Source organism: Ambystoma mexicanum, chromosome 7p (assembly GCF_040938575.1).
Source record: "Ambystoma mexicanum isolate Mex_15411 chromosome 7p, UKY_AmexF1_1, whole genome shotgun sequence".
Lineage (NCBI taxonomy): Eukaryota > Metazoa > Chordata > Amphibia > Caudata > Ambystomatidae > Ambystoma > Ambystoma mexicanum.
The window spans coordinates 449661809-449684449 of NC_090939.1; the positions used below are offsets into that span (position 1 = coordinate 449661809).

Below are 22641 nucleotides of genomic sequence, written 5' to 3' on the forward strand. Positions count from 1 at the left end.
TTGGTGCAGAAAAATCTGACTCTCTTCAATGGATTATCTGCCACAGGGCTGGTCACTGTTAGATAGAAAGCTCACATTTTAACGTTTTGCTGGATTTCTAGGTTTTGGGAATGTATGTTTCCTCCCAACTTTGTTTAATCCGAAGAATAACAGAGAGTGGCTGTTTTTCTGTGCTCTGCCTTTGGAACTTTTATGACTGTTAAGGCAGTAGTACCACAAAGGAACCCAAAAGTGTCAGAAAGAGTCGTGTGGCTTGGCTGGTGGCAGCTTTGTGTAAAATGGTACCACTTGGAGGCAAACATTTTACCTGGCTGGGTCCCTTTTGACCCTCTACCCGTGCGTGCGTGCGTGTGTGCGTGCGTGCGTGTGTGTGTGTGTGTGAGAGACTGTGACGAGGTGGGCATTTTTGGTCACTGGATGTCTGAATTCCAACACTGGTGGCTGCTGTCATCCAGAAGCCAGTTCTGACTGGCATATGTAGAGGCAGGTCTGGGGTAGTGTAGATTAATTTCCTTCTTGCATAAGAGCCCTCTTCGATGCCTGGGTGTTCTTGGAGGGATTGTGAGCCATTGGCTGACAAACACTCTTTAGAATAAGGCTTCTTGTAATTGGGTACTGTGTTCACTCACTGCCTTCCGAGTGGGATAAAAGCATACCCTTTTGCCTACTCACCCTGTATACTACTAGAACTCGGAACCTGCACTACTGGAGAGCCGGCTACCCAAGGAAGTACAAAAGCTCTGTCCCAGCATCCTGTGACCCTCCATTGAATCTGACGGTGAAGCTCTAATTCTCTAGATCAGAAAGAACTGGCTGTGAGGCTCCTTCTCCCTTATCAGGTGGAGACAATTGGAGCACATCTGGATCTGCTGATGCAGGCAGAGAGACCCTTTATTGTCAATACCCTGAAGATTTTCTGTGCCATTTGGACCTGTGTTTTCTTCATTCCAAGACACCAGGCAGCCACTGTGGTGAAATGTCATTCCTCTGGGAATCTTCAGTAGCTTTTGTTGCCCCTTTTCCTGAGGTTGCAACGCCAAACCAGCGTGCCAGTCCCGCTTCTCTGGCTGGCTCCTCTCTGATGTAACATGAGAACATCTTCAATACCTGTTCTTCCCTGGGGACTTCTCAAGTCAATCTCAATCACAGATGCCACATCCTCTGGCCAAAGACCACAGAGGAAACCTGCATCACTCATTACCAGCAACTGCAGCTGCTTTGCCTTTTAGCTCCTCTGGCTCAGACCTTTAAACCGGGAAACACAGAATCATCAAAAATCATCATTATTCTTTCAAGGTCCTTGGGGTCTCTCCTGCACCAGTGTGCCATTGCTGAAACAGACCTACTGTGGTCGCCAAACAATATGCACTGTAACCACCTCTGGAAACCACTAAACTGCCCGGTGCTGAACTGCATTTTGAACCCAATGTATGGCTCTTCTGTCTCCACGGCACTGCTGCGAGTCCTTTCTTATCTAGAATCTTTATCTCTGGGTCCCCTCTTCCACACCAAAGGTCTTCTGCATCTTACACTCTAAAAATGGCTTCTTTGGACATGTACACTCTAAAAATTGCTTCTTTGGACACACCCGGTCGGCTTAATGTCAGTCAAAACGGAGGACTCGGTGATCCGGGGACGCGGATTGAAAGACGAGAAAGGGTGAGCGGCGCCAGCATACCGCCTCCTTGGTGCACCATCCAGCTGAGCGGCACTGGGCTGGAGCCCTTATCTCATCAACAACCCCTGAATAAAATTTCTGAAGACCCAGGTGGCCACCGCCGGAGAGTCTGGGGGGCTGGCTGCGAGGCCCGGGCCCCTCTACACATGACATCTGATTGCTGCAGTGGAGCGGAGCCCCCCGGCGGGGCGACCACATCATTGTGGGGTAAGGAGAGGGGGCGGCCGTTGACTTGACCAGGCCGGGTGCAACAGACAATAGAGGTCCAGGAAGCGGTGGCGTGGGACGCCTTAAAGCAACCATGCAAGGCGTTTTGATAGCAAAGCAAGCCCTACGAGCCCAACAAGGGAGGGCCCTTCTAAGCTACCTGAAGGACCGCCTGAGGAAGGTGATGGAGAAGATGGAGACAGATAAAGGGGCCCAGATAAGGAAAGAATATAGACACATCAAGGGGCAGTTGAGCATGCTACTCACGAAACAAGTAGAAAACTCCTGCTGTACCTGAGGCAGAAATATTACATTCAGGCCAACAAGACCGGCTGACTCTGTGAATACAAATGCAGGGTGGGTAAAAAACCATGCAAACAGAAGAAATCGTACAGACGTTCCCGCAATTCTATACCAAACTGTACACCTCCGAACACCCAGAGAGCGAACGCCAGAGGGCGTTTCTGACTTCCTGCCCTTTGAAATGCCTAACTCAGAATCAATGAGAGGCCCTGGAAAGGGCGATTACAGAGGACAAGGTGAGAGCGGCAAATAAATCACTGCCCCTTGGCAAGGCCCCTGGGCCATATGGGTACCCTGCCATATTCTTCAAGACCTTTCAAGGGGTCCTTACCCCATGGCTGACATCCCTATTCAACACCTTCCTCGACACTGGCTCCATATCTCAAACAATGGAGGAAGCCAAAGTGGTCCTCTTCCCTAAGCCCAAAAGAAATCCTGCCCTGTGCTGCTCCTACCACCCCATAGCACTAATAAATCTAGATGCCAAACTATTCACTAAGGTTCTAGCAACGAGGCTGGAGGACATCATTCTGGAGCTAGTGCATCCGGAACAGGCGGGGTTTGTCAAAGGGAGACAAACGTTTGATAACACTAGGCGCATCTCCCATATTATTGAGAAAACAAACCGAATGAACCTGAGGGCGGGGGTACTAGCTCTCGACACCGAAAAGGCGTTTGACCGGCTAGAGTGATCTTTCTTGATCGCAAAAATTGAAGAGATGGGATTCAGCCCAGTCTTTCTCCATCTAGTCAAAGTCAACTACATGTCCCTGAAAATTAGGCTAGCCATCAACGGGTCCCTATCCCACCTAATAGAGATAAGCAGGGGAACTAAACAGGGTTTCCCCATGTCCCCAGTCATCTACGCATTATTCTTGGAACTTTTTTTAGTCAAAATAAGACTGGAAAAAGGTATAAGGGGTGTCACTTTTAGAGGGGAAAACCATAGGGTAATGGCATTCGCCGACGACCTATTAGTGGTTCTCACAGAGTGGGAGACCTCCCCTCGAAGAGTTCACAGCCCTCCTAGAGGAATTCGGCAGGGTTGCAGTGTTAAAAAATCAACATTCAGAAATCGGAAGTTATGCAGCTACTACTACCCCAATTCTATATGGCGTAGGATGGACAGGGCGGTGGTGGGGGGCCCCCCTGGAGGAGGTGCTGTGGTGCCGTAAAATTGATAGGCCACCCAATATGTACAGGAGCGGCATAACAGCCCTGGTGGAGGATATGTGGGACACTATGGTCGAGAAGGGGAGGATTTCTTCATTTCAGTCTCCGTTTACCCCACTTATCCAAAATCCCCAGTTCACCCCTGGGCTTGGAAAAGGGGCCTTTGTTAGGTGGGAGGAGACGGGCACTACTATCGCAAGGGACATGCTGGAGGGACATGAGGTGAAATCTTTTCAAGAGTGCAAGGACACTATGGGGTTGAGGGAGGAAAACAGTTTTCAGTACATTCAACTGCGGCATTGGCTGTCATCCCACGACATGAAGAACGCGGCAACCAGGGATTTTACCCCTCTAGAAAAGTACCTCCTCACAAACTCTGGGGATAGTCAAGTGGTTAGCAACCTATATAGGATATTTATGAAACGATCGACCCAGGCCCAGTGACCCTATATGAAAAAATGGGCAGACACGCTACCCCTTCCGTTGTCCGAGGAACAGTGGTGGGAAGTGTGGCAGCGAATCCCGAAGCTTATGAGAAGCATGCAAATCAGAGAAATGTGGACAGGAATCATGGTGCAATGGCACCCAACTCCCGAAAGGTTACACACAATCTTCCCAAAGTAACCCAGGGGTGTTGGCGGGGGTGCAGAGAAACAGGCACTTGGATCCACATCTGGTGGCAGTGCCCCATCCTGAAGCCCTTCTGGTAGGTGGTAGTCAAAGAAATGAGGGGTATCTTTGGTCCCCAGGTGATGAAGGATATTGGAGAGGCTATGTTGGGCTTGGGTGATGTGTTGGATCCCTCGCTACCGAAGCCGCAAAGGAAAGCCTATATGACACTCAGCATAGCAGCTCTCTCATTAATAGCACAAAAATGGAGGCAACCCTCGATACTCAGTGAGCAGGACTGGATAATCAAAATCTGGCACTTCGCCGCTCTAAAGTGGGCAACCTACTTGGTCCAATGGGACTATATCAAGTTTAGAATGGAATGGGATCTGGTTTTAAATTTCCTACATAAAGACCATCAGGAACAATGATGCCCCCAGAAACTGAGACTATTGCAAATCCTTTGAGTAATAACTTGAAATGCAATGGACTTTTCCCTCATAAAATTCTTGATTTGGCGATCCTAGGGTGGGGAAGGGTCGATATTGGAGTGGGGATGATGGGGGAAGGGGACTGTTATTGTTACTGTTGGAAAGTTGAAATGCCAATATAAATCTTTTTTTAAAAAAATTTACCAAATGGGAAAGTGTAATGGGAGTCATGATTCCAGAATCTACATGGCCAGAAATCTAGGGGAGGGGTGCTAAATCATCAATTGCATTCAATTATAAGAAATACTTTTTCTTGCAATTGATTGCACCATCTTTTGAATCCTTTCCATCTACTTTAGTGGGACTCCCAGCAGAACTGCAGACAGGTTGTGTGATCCTGGAATGATTTTTGTGAGTAAAGTCTTGTTCAACCCCACTCCCTGGCTTAACTCACTTGTTTTCTGTGCATCTGGCAGCCCTTATGTAGGGACTTCAGCCCCCATTTAAATCCTTTTTGTGTATCAGCACTACCTTCCCTTTTTGAGAGTACTGCGGTGAAACATTGTTTCCCGTTTCTTTTTTTCAAAGTTTATTTTGTATGCTTCCCAGTGCAATGGTGGCAGGTTACTTACAGTGTTACCTCTTTTAACCATTTTAAGAATTGTTGCAGGAAACTATGATGTCCCTGTATAGTTTTACTGCAAGGTATCTACTTGACCACAATGGATGTCTAAAATGAAAAACCTTATGTTTACAGACCTGCATTTTGTTAGCCTGTCCTCGTCGGCCTTCTTCCTCCAGGCTGGAGGGGGTAATATATGGTCATGTATTCTCTCTGGCTTCTTGCTAGAAGCTTGGTCAAAGCTCAATATAAGTGAACTGGCTGGATTTGAGTAGAGGGGATGACTGGGCCAAATACACATTCCAGCCAGATACAGTTGTTCTGGAATTGCTGAGGGAGCTAGCAGTCCAAGCATGGAAAGCTTCCCCCATTTCAATGCTGGAGGACCTGCTATTGGTGGGCTGGGGTAACACCCAGCCAAGGATTTCACCTACTGAGAGAGGATCTTGGGCAATTCAACAGCGGAAACTAAGATTCTGAAGAAGAAGAGGAACACCAGAGGACTGCTGCTGCAACCTACATTTGCGCCTCACTCCCTTGGATGAATGGGCATAACTAGTGTGAAGTCCTGTTTGCTTTCCTTGTCCTCTGGAGTTCTGAAGAATAGTTGGACCTTTCTCTGGCTGGCTATCACAACTATCACGACCTGCTTGTGGGCTCACCTGTGAAGACTTGCAGTGTTTCTTCTTTGTTGACTCAGGCTGCCCGCGTTTCTTGTAGGTGCGGGTCTCGTGGAGGTAAGGACAGGCTTCTTCCGACGCCACTCTGTCGGTAGAAGTTCAGTTATCCGAATTGAAGACAGTATTCCCAGGGAAGAGAAGGAGCAGTCAGAGTAGCCCTGTAAGTTCATGGATGTATGAGCCCAGGGTGGAGTAGCAGCGGTCCGGAGGCACTGTGGCAATAGGAAGCCCAGAAAGGAGGAGGAGCAGCGAACCGAGGATAACCGCAAAGGTAGGAAGTCCAGGAAGGAGCAGCCATGGAAAGGCTGCAAGACGTGGCCACGGTCGAACAGTCCTAGGGCCTCATTACGACCCAGGCGTTAACCATGACGCCATTAGCACCATGGTTGACGCCGGTATTTTACCGATTGCGCCATGGTGGATGGCGGAATTACCGCTCCATTCCAAGGTTGGCGGGGCGGTAATTCCCCATTCACCATTGGCTCTTCCCCATTCCCATTTTTGCCCCATAGGGCTCAATGGGAATGGGGAAGGCGGCAATTACGGTATCGCAAATTGCGGGACCGTAATTACCTCAAAGGTCCCTTTGCGGGTTCCTTCCTTAACGGCTGGTAAAACTAGTCGTTAAGGTAGGGACCCGCAAAGGGACCTCGTAATTAGGCAGTAAGGGGTTAACGGCGCCGCCACCTTTTACGGCGCCGTTAACCCCTTACCGCCTGGGTCGTAATGAGGCCCCTAGAAGGGAGGCAAAGGATGTAACCGCTAGGAAAGAGGTTCCAAGGTAGGCGAGCACCAGGAAACAGCAACCGGAACTCAGAACTGCGAGCGTTGACACGTCTAGCCTAAAGACATTCTCATCGTGAGACCTCATCATCTTGCTGCTGCTATAGGGGCCTTAGTGGAGCCTGAAACCTAAGTCAAGCTGTCTTCCTGTAGCACGCATGCTGTCGATGTTTGGGAGTCTTTTCAACTCCATCTTCCTTCTGCTGCATCCTCAAAATCCTGTCTCTTCATGGGTGCTGAAACAGAGGTTTCTTCTTCGTTGCAATCCTAAGGTCTTGGTGTACCTAAAGATCAGTGAACTGAAGGTTGGAAATGATGCCTACCCAGACCCAAATTCAACACCGAAAGTGACTCCTGCACCTGCGACCCAAGGACCCAATCTGTAATGGCCAACGTTGAGAAAAGCTGTCTCAAAACCGCCCTCACATACATGGGCTTGTTGGTTTCTTGATTCAGACTTTGTGAGGCTGAGGTACATACCTGTTTTGGTGCCATCTTACCACAGTTAATCGCCATGAGCAACTAGCCTATTCTTGCAGCTGCCTACACCTGATTTTTGCTGGTGGAATCTGACTCTGGATATTCTTTCTGGGATCACCCTGGATGACTAAGAAAGATAGATTACCATTCCCTAACCAGGAAACCTAACTTACATATAATACAAACCTATTGCACCAGCATCAAGCCATTGAATTGTGAGTACTATTGGAACTGTGGGAATTCTAAAGTGGGGTGTGTGTTCCAATATACACACCAAACTGTGACCACATTGCTTTTTGCCTACATTTTAGTGTCGTCTTGAGGGATAAGTGTTGCTAAATAAACGAAAGTATTTTTGTACTTCGTGTGGACAATCTATTGCTTATCAAGCTCTTGTTTGTCAATTGTACTTTATACCAAACCCCTGATCTCCTAAATATCACCCTAACTCTTAGTCTGCCTTACAAAGAGATAGTTAAGTTACAACATTTGTGTCAAAAATGTGCCGGTCCACTAAGGTTGGCTTCCCATAATCCCAGAACCCTACACCAGTAGAGTTTCTGAAAAAACGCCTAACACCAGTCTATCTGTTCATTATATTTACTAATTAATTCATCTTTTCCGCATTTTATTGAACTTGCTGATGTGTATGTAGCCAGGAGTTTTCATTTGAAGAACACGTATCCTAAAATCTTCCCACAGCTTCAGCAGTCAGGTACAGCATAGTCAAGGACCACTTCTGTTTGTGGTTTCCAACAGAAAGAAGGGCGGTTACATTTTGTGTGTTGTTTTAAAGGTGTTTTTGCCAGAAGGTTGACCAATCTCTTATAGTTTTGTTGACGTGTTTTCAAAAGGGGTGACTGTTCGTGAATGTTTGTTTGGAAGTGTTAGAAATAATATGTCTAATTGTACGTTTAAGTGTGTGTGTGATTGTGTGTTGTTCGTACTTATGAGCAATTTAGAATCATTGTATTTATTCCAAAAGGTAACGGGTGCATCTTGTTATGGTGTTTAAGTTGTTTGTTTTTCTTGAAGTTCAGTTTTCAGTTTTTTAGATGTTTTTATATATGTTGCACGCTATGCGCTTCAATAAATGTTTTTTCCGAATTGGGAATCTGATTTATAGTGACACATTTTCTTGTGTCTGTTGGAGTATTGCTCACGGTGATGCATTTTCTTCAGTTCCTTTTTTCTCCCATGTTTGTATTGGATGATTTTATATTTTGCGCGGTATATATATTTTTTTCAAATTGGGAATGTGCCACTGCTGTGATGGCACTCATGTGTGGTATGGGCATGTATGGTGTGCACATGCTTTTTTGTCTTCTGCAAGTGTATTTGTTTCTTCTGCAATGTAAATGTATGTTGTTTCACCCCTTTGATGGATCTGCTATGTGATGTACGTTTTATGATTTGTGACAGCCTATGTTATTTTTTTCCTTTTGCGTTTGTGGGTTGTTTTTATGTTTGCATGCTGTGATGGTGTACTTTTGTGTTGTGGTGGCTGTTTCTCTTATTTGCATGATATATTCCTCCTTGGCATGCTATGATGATGTGCAATACTGTGTGGATCTGTTTTCAAGATTCTACGTTTTGTGAAATGCACATGGGCTAACATGGGGAGTGTGTGTTTATGTGCACATGCGTGTGTTTTGGTGTTTACTATTGTTTGTTCTCTGCAGACGTTTTCCTTGTCTTCCATAGCATAAGTGCAGCTTTCATGCTCCACTCCACTCATGACTGAAGTTGGTTGGTTGATTGTTCTGCTATTTTGACGTTAATTCTGTTTGGCCTGCTGCACATTTTTGGAATTTTCAATATATTTTTGGGGCTCTAATAAATGAATATCTCGAATTACTAAATAAATATGAGTGGTTTTGTACTTGTACCTGTGTGGACAATTTATTTCTTGTAAAGCTCTTGGGTTTGGATCTGGCAACATCAATTGCATGCTAGATTTGGTGAACTTTCATAGATGAAATCAAAAGTCAAAGAAGAAAATATTTTTGCATTATCCTATGTATGGTTCAATATAATCTTAAATATTATCCTCAAATCCACTGCTAGCATGGTCTATTTGGGATTCCACTTTTTGGCCCAGCTGTTATTTCGGAAATGTACACCAGGTGTGATCCAGAAGGCGGCTGTTTTAACCAACCAAATGGTAATGCTAAATCGAAAATATGGGTGATTTTTCAATTAGACCCGCAATTCATTTTTATGAGGGGGGAGTAGTCCCTAAGATCATATACAGGCTGGAACTATACCCAGATGTAGCTCTTAAATGGTGGATTCACTAGAAGCTATGATCCGGAGATGGGTTTTGGGCATCCCAAATGCAGTACCCCTAGCTGCAAGATGTGAGTTGGGTATGCTCTCTTTGAGAGCAGAAGTGTGTTGGAACCTGTTGACACCTTATCGTAATACAAGTCTGCCTATTCCCGGATCCTTATATGACGAAATTAAATCCTGCATGAATCTGAAATGTTCTGAGGGTGATTTACCTAATTTTGTGGCAAAATTTAAGATGATTGGTGAAAGTACTCTCTGAAAACTGAGTTTGACTCGGGAGATCTTGCTTAGCAACCCGGTTAAAGACAAAGGGGGTCATTACGAGTTTGGAGGCAGCCATGGCGCTATTAGCACCATGGCTGCCTCCAAACTCGTGTCCGGGTCCGGGTTGTCGGAATAGGGATTTACCGGGTCATTCTAACCTTGGAGGACCCAGTAAGTCCCCATTCTGAAAACCATTCCCCATTCACATTCGAGCCCCATAGGGCTCAATGGGAATGAGGAAGGAGCTAATAAAGGGCACGCAAATAGCGGGCCCGTTATTAGCTCCCTGGTAAAACCAGCCAGCCTTAGTGGGACCCGCTAAGGGACCTCGGAATGCGGCGGTAAGGGGTTAAAGGCACCGGCATCCTTACCGGTGCCGCTAACCCCTTACCGCCAGCCTCGTAATGAGGTCCAAAGACTTGCTTTATGATAGAGATTGGGTTGCGACAATTGAATGCTTTCATGGTTATCCCTCTATGAATCATCTAGCTCATGAATATAAGAAGAGAAAGATAATATCACCCTTCTTATTGCAATTCCCGAATACCCTTTATAGCTCAATCCTTTTGAGGTTTCTATGGAACCTGCTGCCAACTACGGAAGTCCTTTTGAGGAGGGGTAAGGTACAGTGGAGTAACTTTGCTGAAAATGTTGGGGGGACATGACATCTGAAGAAAAGGTGCCCCAGCCAAATGAATGGGGACACAATGGTGTGCCATGAAAGTTGGGGGGACAAACACCCCCGTCCCCCCCTAAAATTACGCCCATGGTAAGGTACCACCTCTGGAAGTAATATGCAGATTCTGTAAGAATGTGAATTCAATTGAAACTATTAAGTAGTTGGTCGTGCATTGTCCCTCCTTGAATATTCAGAGGATGAGCTGCCTGGGGAAAATGTTTTCATTTATCCATTGGAACGATGAAGAAATCTCTGGCGGCGTTGTTTGTACAGTGATAATATGTCTGAGAGGTTGGCAGTGGCCGCGTTTAGTGGTTTTTTCGCACTCTTTTAGTAGAAAATTTGAATGATGTTTGCTGTTGGTTTTAGTAACTGGGGATTTTTTTAAAGCTGAACTTTTGATATTCCAATGTATTTTTATTAATGTGAAGTGTTTGGTTTTTGATTTCTTGTGACAAATGAAATTTCACTGAATAGTGTATATACTATTTTTATATCTTGTTCCCCAGAAACTGCTGTTTTGAAAGTTTTTTGTGAAGGTTTTTTACAACTATATACAATAAAAAAAAAAGAAAATCTTAAATATACAGACATCCCCTTCCAAAAAATAGAAAGCAGAAAGTCAAATATAAAAATATAACTTTCAGTTTTGGAGCATCAGCCATAACCTTAATACATGTTAATGCTATTTGTTTTCCTTAAATACTTCCTGTGTCTCTCCTTTCAGTTCCTGTTGCAAGATAGAAACATTTACAAACCAGTTTGCAGCTTTTTCTTCTGTTTTATTTTTAGACTTGAAAATCGGAAGACAGAAGATTTCTGCCCATTTATTTTTACTTAACAATTAACTTCACCTTTTCATTAAGTTGTTTAAAAGTATTCTGATTTACAAGAGCAAGAATTAATTCTGAATTTTTAGGCTTACAATTGTATGACTTGGTCTCCAAAAACGTTAACTACAGCAAAGAGAGAGTGTGTGCGTGGCTGTGTGTGTGTGCGTCTGTCACGACCCTCAGCCCTAATCCCCACTGGCAAGCCCATTGGCCAGGTGGAATCAGGGCTCAGATCACTAATAAGGCCTGGCATCCACTTCTCAGGCCCTCTTGGGGCCAGTCCTGGTGCCTTTGGTGCCAGGCTCATCAGTAAGGAAAGACATCTGCTTGAGGAACTACTTTATTTAGGCTTTCAGCCAACATGGAGGCATCCACATAGCTTGATTCCTAGAACCAGGCTATGCGGTCTAGTGTTTTGGGTGTGGTGGCCTAAGGACTACTTTACCTGGACTACTTTACAGTGGCTATTTAAACCACACCCGAACAAGACAACACGCTTCGCATTACTTTGCTTCTAGCAACGTGATGCTCACCATGTCCAGCTTTCTCACAATCCTGGTGAATTCCTGACGTGCAGAAAAACCAAGAACATTGTTAGCAGCAGAATCTTACCTGCATTCATCATCCTTCACTGCTCGCAGCTCCTGGGCAGCTCTGTTGGTAGAGTTCACCGCCCGGATCGAAGGACCTGAGAAAAGGAGAAAGACATCATTAAAGGAGGTAGTGGAGACATTACAACCACAAAGCGCTTAAAGACTTACCTGGTTGGTTGCTTTTCGGCCGGCATAGCTCCAGAACTCCATCTGCGCTGGGAACTCACTGCGACCTACGAAAAGAGAAAAGCACAGGTCAGTGAGGACAAGACATCGCTGCGCTACGCAAAGCACCTCCTTACCGCATCATAGCGCTATAGCGCGCCATCATCTCCCGGTGAGAACCAGCATATCCAGTTCTCCAAGCAGACACTCCGCGCTCCTAGGGAGCTAAAAAAAGACATTTAGAACAGAGAAAAGGCATGCAAGAATTACGACGCCATCAATCGCAATAAGACCTACCTGAAAGACACTACAAGGGCAGCAGTCAGTGAAGTAACTGGACCGCCCGCGCCCACAAAAGACAACGCGCCCCTGCCCAGAGAGCAGGACGGAGAGCCCACCGATTCCGACAACCAGGCGGAATCCCATCAACACCGAGACCACACCAGGGAATCATTGGGAAGGGTACCGACGACCAACTGGCTGGGTGGCATCCCCGTGGATACCAGGCGAGTGTAACAGAACGCGAAGCCTCACATAAATTATCCACCTGGGCGCCATGGAAACATCAGAAATCGACCGATTGGCCCAATTGTTGGGGGACCTTCGTGCTGAGGTTCATTCAGCCTGACAAGAGACTAATGCACTCCGGAGTGACCTAATAGTGACCAAGGAGTGCACCGACAAAATCAGCAGACAATTCTTGCAATCGCAGGCAGGGCAGACTCCTCTGCCTGGAGGAAATCCACCGATGCAAAATCCTATCTCACCATCTTATACCCCCACACCGGTACAGATCACGCTGCCTGGAACAGTTCCCCAGGCACCACCAGAAAGGTTTTCGGCCGACCCACGGAAGTATGCAGCATTCATAAATCAGTGTCACCTTCACTTCCTTTGTCGCCCTGGGGCATTTCCAAATGACCAAGCTCGGGTAGCTTTCATCCGATCATACTTGAGTGGAAGTGCAGCGGATTGGTCGGTGCCGTTGGTGACCCATAATGATCCGTTGTTACAGGACTATGGGGGGTTCCAGAGAGAAATGGAAAAACTGTTTGCTCGCCATACCCAGGAACAAGCAGTGGATAACAAACTTTTATCCCTCCGCAGGGGAACCAAGACTTGTTAACATATATTGCGACTTTCAATAGACTGGTTGCTGAAGCCAGGTGGCCAGAAAACAAAAGAACCACGTTATTCCATCGAGGCTTACAAGGTGAATTAAAGGACGTCTTGGCCCTGGTACTTGATCCCCCCAGAGACTGTACCAAATTCATAAATCTGATCGTGCAGCTAGACCATCGGTTGCAGGACCGAAAAGCAGACCGGTCCAAAGCAGACTCTCGAGTAGTTTATGTTCGGCCTAAAGACAATGCGCCACGGGGGTCAGACAACGCCTTAGAACCCATGCAGATCGGAGGGATACGACCTCCATTAACAAAACAAGAGCGGGATAAAAGAAGACAACAGCAACTTTGTTTGTATTGTGGAAAACCAGGACATTTTCTGAAAGACTGCCCAATGAAACCCCCAAGGAGGACAGTCGGGGCCACAGAAAAGGATGAAGTTAAGGAATCAGAAAACTACCAAGCTCGGCAACCGTAGAGATCAGTTTGTCGAGTGATGAGAAAGAGCCACTGACCTCACACTTTGCGATACCCGTGATCTTAATAAATCACCAACAATCGTCTAAGATGCATGCCATAGAAGCATACATCGACAGCAGAGCAGTTGGGAACTATATAGATCAAGAGTTGGCAGCAGAGATGGGGCTCCCTTTGTGTTCTAAGTCTACCAGGGACAAGGTGACTACTGTGGATGGGACAGAAATCGCCTCCGCACCAGTAACCCAGTGCACAGCAGTAGTAACCTTGCTGTGCCAGGAAGGACATCGGGAGTGTATTTCGTTCGATCTTATATAAGGCACCTCAGTTCGGGTTGATACTAGGGATGCCATGGTTGGTTGCTCACAACCCTTTGATAGACTGGCGGGCACGGAAATTAACCTTCTCCAGGAACTGCTCCCTAACTTGCTACTCTACTGACCCGGAAGCCGACTCCTGTGTCTCCAAGACTTCCAATACTAGAGCCTCTACTGTGGGAGTAACTAATACTTTGCCAGATGAATATCGTGACTTTCAGGACGTATTCCAAAAAGACCAGGCTAACACATTGCTGCTGCATAGGCCTTATGATTGTCAAATTGACTTTATTCCTGGGGCAAAAATCCCTTGCGGCAGGATCTACGCTCTTACCGAACCAGAAAACCTTCACCTGAAATCCTATTTGGACCAGTACCTTGCAAATGGATTTATCCGCCCATGTAAGTCCCCAGCAGCCAGTCCTTTGTTCTTTGTTTCGAAAAAGGAGGGGGAGTTGAGGACCTGTATTGATTACCGCGCAATAAATCAGATAACCGTGAAGAACCGCTACCCCTTGCCTCTTATCCCGGAAATGCTAGACCAAGTCAAAGATGCCCAGATCTATACCAAATTAGACCTTCGGGGAGCATACCACCTGGTCCGGGTCAGAAGCGGAGATGAGTGGAAAACCGCTTTCCGTACCAAGTATGGCTTGTTTGAATATCAAGTCATGCCTTTTGGCTTATGTAACGCTCCTGCAGCGTTTCAATATTTCATGAATAATGTCTTGAGAGAACTGATTGACGTTTGCGCCTTAGTGTACATTGATGACATCTTGGTCTACTCAGCCTCAAAACAAGATCATATCAAGCATGTTCGTTCAACCTCACCAAGCTCTGCCAACATCGTTTGTATGCAAAGCTGGAGAAATGTTTTTTTCACGTCACCGAAGTAGAATTCCTTGGTTTCATCCTTTCGCTGAAAGACATTAGAATGGACGTACATAAGGTTGACGCTATTCTAAAATGGCCATCACTAACATCTCTGAAGGGGACACAGAGCATGGTAGGCTTTGCAAACTTTTACCGCCTGATCATCCCAGACTTCTCCCAGGTTGTGCACCCGATCACAGTACTGCTACGAAAAAGCAATAAAAAGTTTGCTTGGACTGAGTTAGCAGAAAGAGCCTTTCAGGAACTGAAACAAAGGTTCACCTCTGCTCCAATCCTGCAGCACCCGCATCCCGACCTCCCTTATGTCATAGAAACTGATGCTTCCAGTATGGCAATGGCAGCGGTCCTTTCACAGAGGGACCCAGAAACTGGCCAGCTGCATCCTGTGGCCTTCTGGTCAAAAAAATTCTCACCCGCGGAAATTAATTACGCTATCACAGACAAAGAACTGCTAGCCATCAAGTCCGCTTTCAAGGCGTGGCGACACTATCTTCTGGGAGCTAGACACACCATTACAGTGATCACAGACCACCGGAACCTGCAATATCTCAAAACAGCCAAAGCCCAGTCTTCAAGCCAGTTACGGTGGGCCCTCTTCTTTGCCGAATATGACTACATGATCACCTTTCGACCAGGGGTCAAGAATGGGAAAGTTGACACCTTATCTCGAATGGGCATCGATGAAACGGTGTATACAACTCCAGACCCTGTACCCATCATACCTGAAGACAAACTCTTGGGTATCACAACAGCGTTATCACAAGCCGGATTACGAAACAAAATTCGACAGTCAATGAACCCGGATGCTTTCCTCGCATGGCAAACTCAAGGAGAACAATATTGCATCAAGGATCAGTTACCTTATTTTAGGGACTGGCTATATGTACCCGAGAAGGAGTTACAACAGCATATCATTTCAGGTTATCATGACTCTCTGATCGAAGGACACCCTGGAATCGCTAAAACTTTAGCCAAGATAAAAAAGAACCTTTGGTGGCTTTCCTGGCGTAAGGACGTTGTTCAGTTTGTTCAGTCCTGCGGTGTCTGTGCACAAAATAAATCACAGAAACAGAAACCATCGGGTCTCCTAAAACCCCTGGACATCCCTCCTGCTCCATGGCACACTCTTTCCCTCGACTCTATCACTGATCTGCCACCGAGTCAAGGCTTTAACACCATTCTTGTAATCGTGGATTTGTTCTCAAAGATGGCACATTTTATTCCTTTCAAGGGCCTCCCGGAGGCATCCACCCTAGCAGAAGTATTTCTGGAAAACATTGTCAAGCTGCATGGCTTTCCATCCGTTTTGGTCTCCGATCGAGGCAGCCAATTTGTATCCAATTTTTGGAGAAAATGTTGCGCAATGGCACAGATTGACGTTCGGCTATCCACCAATCACCACCCCCAGACAGACGGCCAAACCGAGAGGACCAACCAGACCCTCGAGCAGTATTTACGGTGCATGCTGCACTATGAATTCAGAGATTGGAAGGACTAACTGTGGATAGCTGAGTACGCGTATAACAACTCCGTACATTCTAGCATGGGCCAAACACCTTTTTACACCTTGTATGGCAGACATCCACGTACATCAGAACTTGACCTTCCTGCCAGCTTGGAAATGCCTGCAGTAAAGACTCTTCATACAACCATCACCCAGGCGTTCAGAAAGGCAAAGGAACATCTTACTCATGCTAAAGAAAAACAAAAGCACTTCGCTGACCAGCATCGGAAAAAGGCCCCAGACTATCAAGTAGGAGACCAGGTTTGGTTACCCGCCAAATACGTACCCTTTCCCATCAAAGGGACCCGGACCTTCCATCCTCGATATTTGGGACCCTATACCATTAAGACAATTACCAACCCAGCAGCCGTCAAATTGGATTTACCCCCTAATCTACAAATCCATCCGGTATTCCATGTGTCCCTCTTAAAACCAATGCAACCCGGTACACGAATCAAGACACCACCTCAACCTATACTAGGCATCCTGGACTCTAAGTACTCTAGAGCCAAGTTGTACTATCTCGTCGACTGGAAGGGGTTTGGGCCTCAAGATAGACCCTGGGAACCCAATGAGAACATCCATGCACCACGTCTGATCAAGAGGTTTCATCAGAACTTCCCAACTAAACCTGGACCAGGCAGGAGACACACCTTGGGAGGGGCCTTGGGGGGTGGGGAGGGAGTGCTGTCACAACCCTCAGCCCTGATCCCCACTGGCAAGCCCTTTGGCCAGGTGGAATCAGGGCTCAGATCACTAATAAGGCCTGGCATCCACTTCTCAGGCCCTCTTGGGGCCGGTCCTGGTGCCTTTGGTGCCAGGCTCATCAGTAAGGAAAGACATCTGCTTGATGAACTACTTTATTTAGGCTTTCAGCCAAGATGGAGGCATCCACATAGCTTGATTCCTAGAACCAGGCTATGCGTTCTAGTGTTTTGGGTGTGGTGGCCTAAGGACTACTTTACCTGGACTAATTTACAGTGGCTATTTAAACCACACCCGAACAAGACAACACGCTTCGCATTACTTTGCTTCTAGCAATGTGACGCTCACCGTGTCCAGCTTTCTCACGAGCCTGGTGAATTCCGGACCTGCAGAAAAACCAAGAACATTGTTAGCAGCAGAATCTTACCTGCATTCATCATCCTTCACTGCTCGCAGCTCCTGGGCAGCTCTGTTGGTAGAGTTCACCGCCCGGATCGAAGGACCTGAGAAAAGGAGAAAGGCATCATTAAAGGATGTAGTGGAGACATTACAACCACAAAGCGCTTAAAGACTTACCTGGTTGGTTGCTTTTCGGCCGGCATAGCTCCAGAACTCCATCTGTGCTGGGAACTCACTGCGACCTACAAAAAGAGAAAAGCACAGGTCAGTGAGGACAAGACATCGCTGCGCTACGCAAAGCACCTCCTTACCGCATCATAGCGCTATAGCGCGCCATCTTCTCCCGGTGAGAACCAGCATATCCAGTTCTCCAAGCGGACACTCCGCGCTCCTAGGGAGCTAAAAAAAGACATTTAGAACAGAGAAAAGGCATGCAAGAATTACGACGCCATCAATCGCAATAAGACCTACCTGAAAGACACAAGGGCAGCAGTCAGTGAAGTAACTGGACCGCCCGCGCCCACAAAAGACAACGCGCCCCTGCCCAGAGAGCAGGACGGAGAGCCCACCGATTCCGACAACCAGGCGGAATCCCATCGACACCGAGACCACACCAGGGAATCATTGGGAAGGGCACCAACTGGCTGGGTGGCGTCCCCATGGATACCAGGTGAGGGTAACAGCGTCCTTGACAGGGAATAACTGAATCAGAATGGGAGTCTTTACAAAACTGTAGCAAAAGGTGCAAAAGTGTATAAAAGGAGAAGGGGAGAGTGAAATTCCAGTACCACAGTTTGGAATGGATGGCAGAGTGCAAAATCTAGTCCATCCACTTAACCACTAATAATGCAGTATTCAGATTTTTGTCGTGTCACCATCCGAGGTTAGGCAGAATGCTGCCCAAGGCAGGCAATAATAAATTCTGGTAGTGTTGTTCATGTTAGAATTTAAGACAAGCAAGAGTCCTGAATTTTCCATGCACTCACATTAGCTGAAATGCCCAGTATGCCAGCCAGGCAGAGCCTATGGATCATTCCAACTTTCATATCTACCAGAATGTTTATATGTATGCCCGTAGCACAAATACAGAGCACAATTCTTCTTTGGTGGCAGAGTGTAATCGGATGCAAAAACCACCAATTCTGCTCTGCGGGCAAACATTTCACCCACCACCAGCAGGCAGGTGGGTTCTCAAACAATCATATCAATTGTTCATGCTTGAGAATGACTAGCAAATTCAGCCTAACCATGTGGTTGCACTGTGTTAATTTATAAAGCAATAGCACCCGAGGAGGGGGTGCATTACCAGTGTGTTAATGCCCACAGACAATAGTTACAAGTCTGACCAAAGCGAGGGCTCTAACGTAGCCCGGGGGCCTTGCCAGACCAGTAATGCCCCCCCTCTGAGGGTTCTATTGCTATTAGTACCCCTGCATGTCAAACCAGGGTACTAATAGCATTTTTTCTTGGGTTGAGAAACGGCATTGAAACCGTTCCTCATCTCGAGAAAAAAGCAAAGGAAATGGCCGCCAGGGATCAGGGATAAGGTACTACATGTACTCCCTTCTCCATTTCCATAGCGGGCATTAAAAAAATAGAAGAAAACAAACAAAATGGCCGCCATGAAACGGGGAGAAGGGATCCCACAATTCTATACCCTCCCAAAAATCGACAAAACTTTGGATAATCCACCTGGGAAGCCAATTGTCTCGGGGGTCAACTTGGTTTTGGAAACCCTTTCTCGGTTTGCGGACAAATTCCTTCAACCACTTATGAAAAAATGCCTTCATATGTACGTGACACCACACAAATCATCTCTGTGGTAGAAGGGATGAACATCGATACACTAACTGAAATTTTGGTAGGACTAGACATAGTCGCCTTGTACACAAGCATTCCCCAGAGAGCCTCCCCTGGAGAAGCTTCAAGAGAAACTGCTACGAGACCAAAGAGTTAAATCTACCCCAGTGTCTTTCATTCTATAGTGCTCTGAAATGGCCCTAGTAGAAAGCTATTTTAATTTTGATGGAGAGTTTTTCAAACAGATACAAGGTATGGCTATGGGGGCGACTGTGGCCCCCAGTGTGGCCAACATCTACATGGAGGGGTTTGAGAGATCCAAAATCATGAATGCTGTCAACACTTTTTTCACCTACATCAAAATATGGCGACGCTACATAGATGAAATTCTCATCATCTGGACTGACACTGAGCAAGAACTAGACCAATTTTGTAAGTGGATCAACACACAAGATAGATTTCTGCAGAACACGCACCAACACAGTGTGGAGTCCATAGATTACCTTGACATTACCATCACAGAAGACCCAGAGATTAAAAAACTGTATGTTAAACCGTTTAATAAACCTATGGATAAAAATTCACTACTGCACTATTCGAGCTTCCATCCTCTTCATGTATGTGATAATTTGCCCCCGGACAATTTTTAAGACTTAAAAGAAACAGCACAAGGAAAGTAGATTACCAGCTTGAAGCCAAGAAAATGGAAGATAAACTCAAAACCAGAGGTTATCCGGTGAAAGTCACCAAAAATGCATGTAAACGGGCCAATAACAATAATCGAGGAGCCCTCTTAGAATATAAAAAACAGAGGGAGACAAAGGAAAAAACGAAACAACTAGTGTTTGTGAATACATACAGTCATCTCTCAAATAGTATCAAGAAAATCATTGGTAAAAACTAGAATTTACTGGAGAAAAGTGAACAACCCATTGCAAGACCAATCATTGCCTTTAAGAGAAGCCAGAATGTGAAGGACCAGATAATGCGTAACGATGTGAGCCATAGACCGGTAAAACAATAAACATTACCACAACAATGGGGCTTTCAAGACATACTGGGCCATGATCCATGTGGCCAGTCTACGTGTTGCCCGTATACCTTTAAGAGCACATCGGTAGATATTGGGCTCACTACACAATGGCAACAAAAAACCTTCAAAGTACATATATATGCTGGACCATGTCGGGTACTGCACCTGAGATGTACCCTATTCAGTGTTTCCACACATGTCAAATCTCAGGAAATGCAATTAAACAAAAGATAATATAAACATTTTTTTTTATTTTTTATTATTTTGCCCTTAGTTGAGTACTTTTGGGTCCTCGTGGCTACCTGTACCCAGTAGTGTGTTGATGTATCATACACACAGGGGCAGTATGCTGTAGAGGGGAGGTTGCCCTTGCACTAGGATTTAGAAGTTGTGCCTTATATTTTTAGAATGGGATGCATGCTTTACTAACCTCTGTTTTTAGCCCCTGAAGAATTTCTAAGTATTCAATACATGACAAATTAATGGAAAAAAAACATGTTGGGCATAGTATATGTTGTTGTTTGTTTATGCCTTGAAAGTGTATAATAAGTGGATGAATGGAATGTGAGTTGGAGTGGTAAGTGTGAATTGAGGTATGTCCAAGTGTGCACATTTGCACAGCAGAAGTCACTTTAAATTAACAAGAATCAGAACTAACATTTTTTTCTTGGTTAAGAGGTTGTGCCTTTGCATTGCATCGATGATGGTTATCTTTGTTCTGCTAGAATAATTTGTTGTAGAACCACACCTGATGGTGCTCCTAAAAATTGTTTAAAGTAAATATTAAAATATGTATATTGTTTTACAAAATTGTTTTACGAGAATTACTTTTGGATGCCTAAATTGAATAGGACGAAAGTGTATGAGTCTCTTAGCCCTGGGCAGACAGTTGAAAACCACAAGCTTTGTGTTTTGATGTATGAAGGGTTTACCTCATAGTTTGAGGGTATGCTTGTTGGTTCTTTCCCTCTACCTCCTTTTTGTTAGAGTTTAGGTTCTCAAACAATCATATAGCAAGTGTTCATGCTTGAGAATAACTAGCAAATTCAGCCTAACCACGTGGCTGCACTTTGTTAATTTATAACGCAATAGAACCCGAGGAGGGGGTGCATTACCAGTCTGTTAATGCCCCCAGGCGATAGTTACAAGCCTGAAAAAAGCAAGGGCTTTAACGTAGCCCAGGGGGCCTTGCCAGACCAGTAATGCCACCCCTCTGAGGGTTCTATTGCTAGTAGTATCCCTGCCTGTCGTACCTGGGTACTAATAGCATTTTTTCTCAGGTTGAGAAACAGCATTGAAACCGTTTTTCAACTCGAGAAAAAAACAAAAGAAATGGCCGCCAGGGATCAGGGATAAGGTACTACATGTACTCCCTTTGCCATTTCCATAGCGGCCATTAAAAAAATTGAAGAAAACACAAACAAAATGGTCGCCATGGAACGGGGAGAAGGGACTACACACAGTCTCTTCTCCCTTTCCATGGCGGCTGGGAAAGTAACTCTGCGGGACTCGGAGCGCCGAATAGAGCACTTCGAGTGAGTCTTTCCCAGCCAGGTAACGACCCAGCGAGGGCCAATCAGATTGTTTGTAACAATCTGATTGTTCCTCGCCGGGTACCAATTGACCATCTTAGATTTCAATGTCCTTTTTAACTATAAAGAAAAGTCAGGAACTAACTGTACTGTTGATCTATAATTCACTGTACCTCTAATCATTTTTGTATGTTTTTGCCATACGATGCAATGCTAGATGCAAAAGCACAATTTTACCCTTAAATTCCCTTCTTACACCCCCGTTGGTCAAGACATTTAAAGGAAACTTTTAAAATGTTAATCTGAAGCTTTATTGTTACAATGAACAATGGTGACTCTTAACTCTATTGATATTAATAAAAGTAATAACATTTCTTCTTTAATCTTTTCAGTCACTATCCATGCTTGTGGACGGTCAGCAACAGCACGATTAATGTTGCCAACCATGGGAATAACATGGCTGTCACTCCACCGAGTGCGTTCCTCAGAAGTAACCCGCTTTCTATGGCCCCATCCAGTCCTCCGTCTTCCGTCACACCGCAAGGAACCAGCAGCATTGAAATACCAGGAGAGGCACCTCTTGCCAGGCTATCGGTATCCACTTGGACATCTGTTTCCTCCCATTCCTTCTAGCACAAACACTTACTCTCATGGTACCATATAGAGATCAGATTTCAGTGGAAAATTTAAAAACAGAAACAACCCACAAGTTCATTTATTTATGTAAAATATGGAGCATATTGAAATCTATCATTAGAGAAAGATAATCTGTAAGGCACATTCAATAAAAGTATTGAACAAAATGGAGAAATTAATTAGTTTTCTTTTTGTGTCATTTTATACCGGTTTACCCCATTTGCATGTTCTGGGGAGTAGGATTTCAGCAAAGGCAAATTATGTGTCCCCTTCACAAAGACAAAAAATACAGATTTCACAAGATAAAACTAAGAAAATATTTTTAAAAAGTATTCAAGAATTAAATAATGGCAGAGTGCACTATACAGGAATTTGGATTTAGAGTGAAATCCGGTAGACATTGAGATTGAAGCTCGAGTTATCAATGA

General features: G+C 45.4%; 1 protein-coding gene across 1 annotated transcript in view; it reads left to right on the plus strand.

The window, feature by feature from the left end:
* Window positions 1-22350, plus strand: part of TBX19 (T-box transcription factor 19) — a 383843-nt gene extending 361493 nt beyond the window's left edge. Inside the window, exon 8 of the mRNA XM_069637357.1 lies at window positions 21970-22350. Coding sequence (XP_069493458.1) covers window positions 21970-22210 — 241 coding nt within the window. The 3' untranslated portion in view covers window positions 22211-22350. The remainder of the gene's footprint in view (window positions 1-21969) is intronic.
* The last annotated feature ends 291 nt before the right edge of the window (window positions 22351-22641 follow it).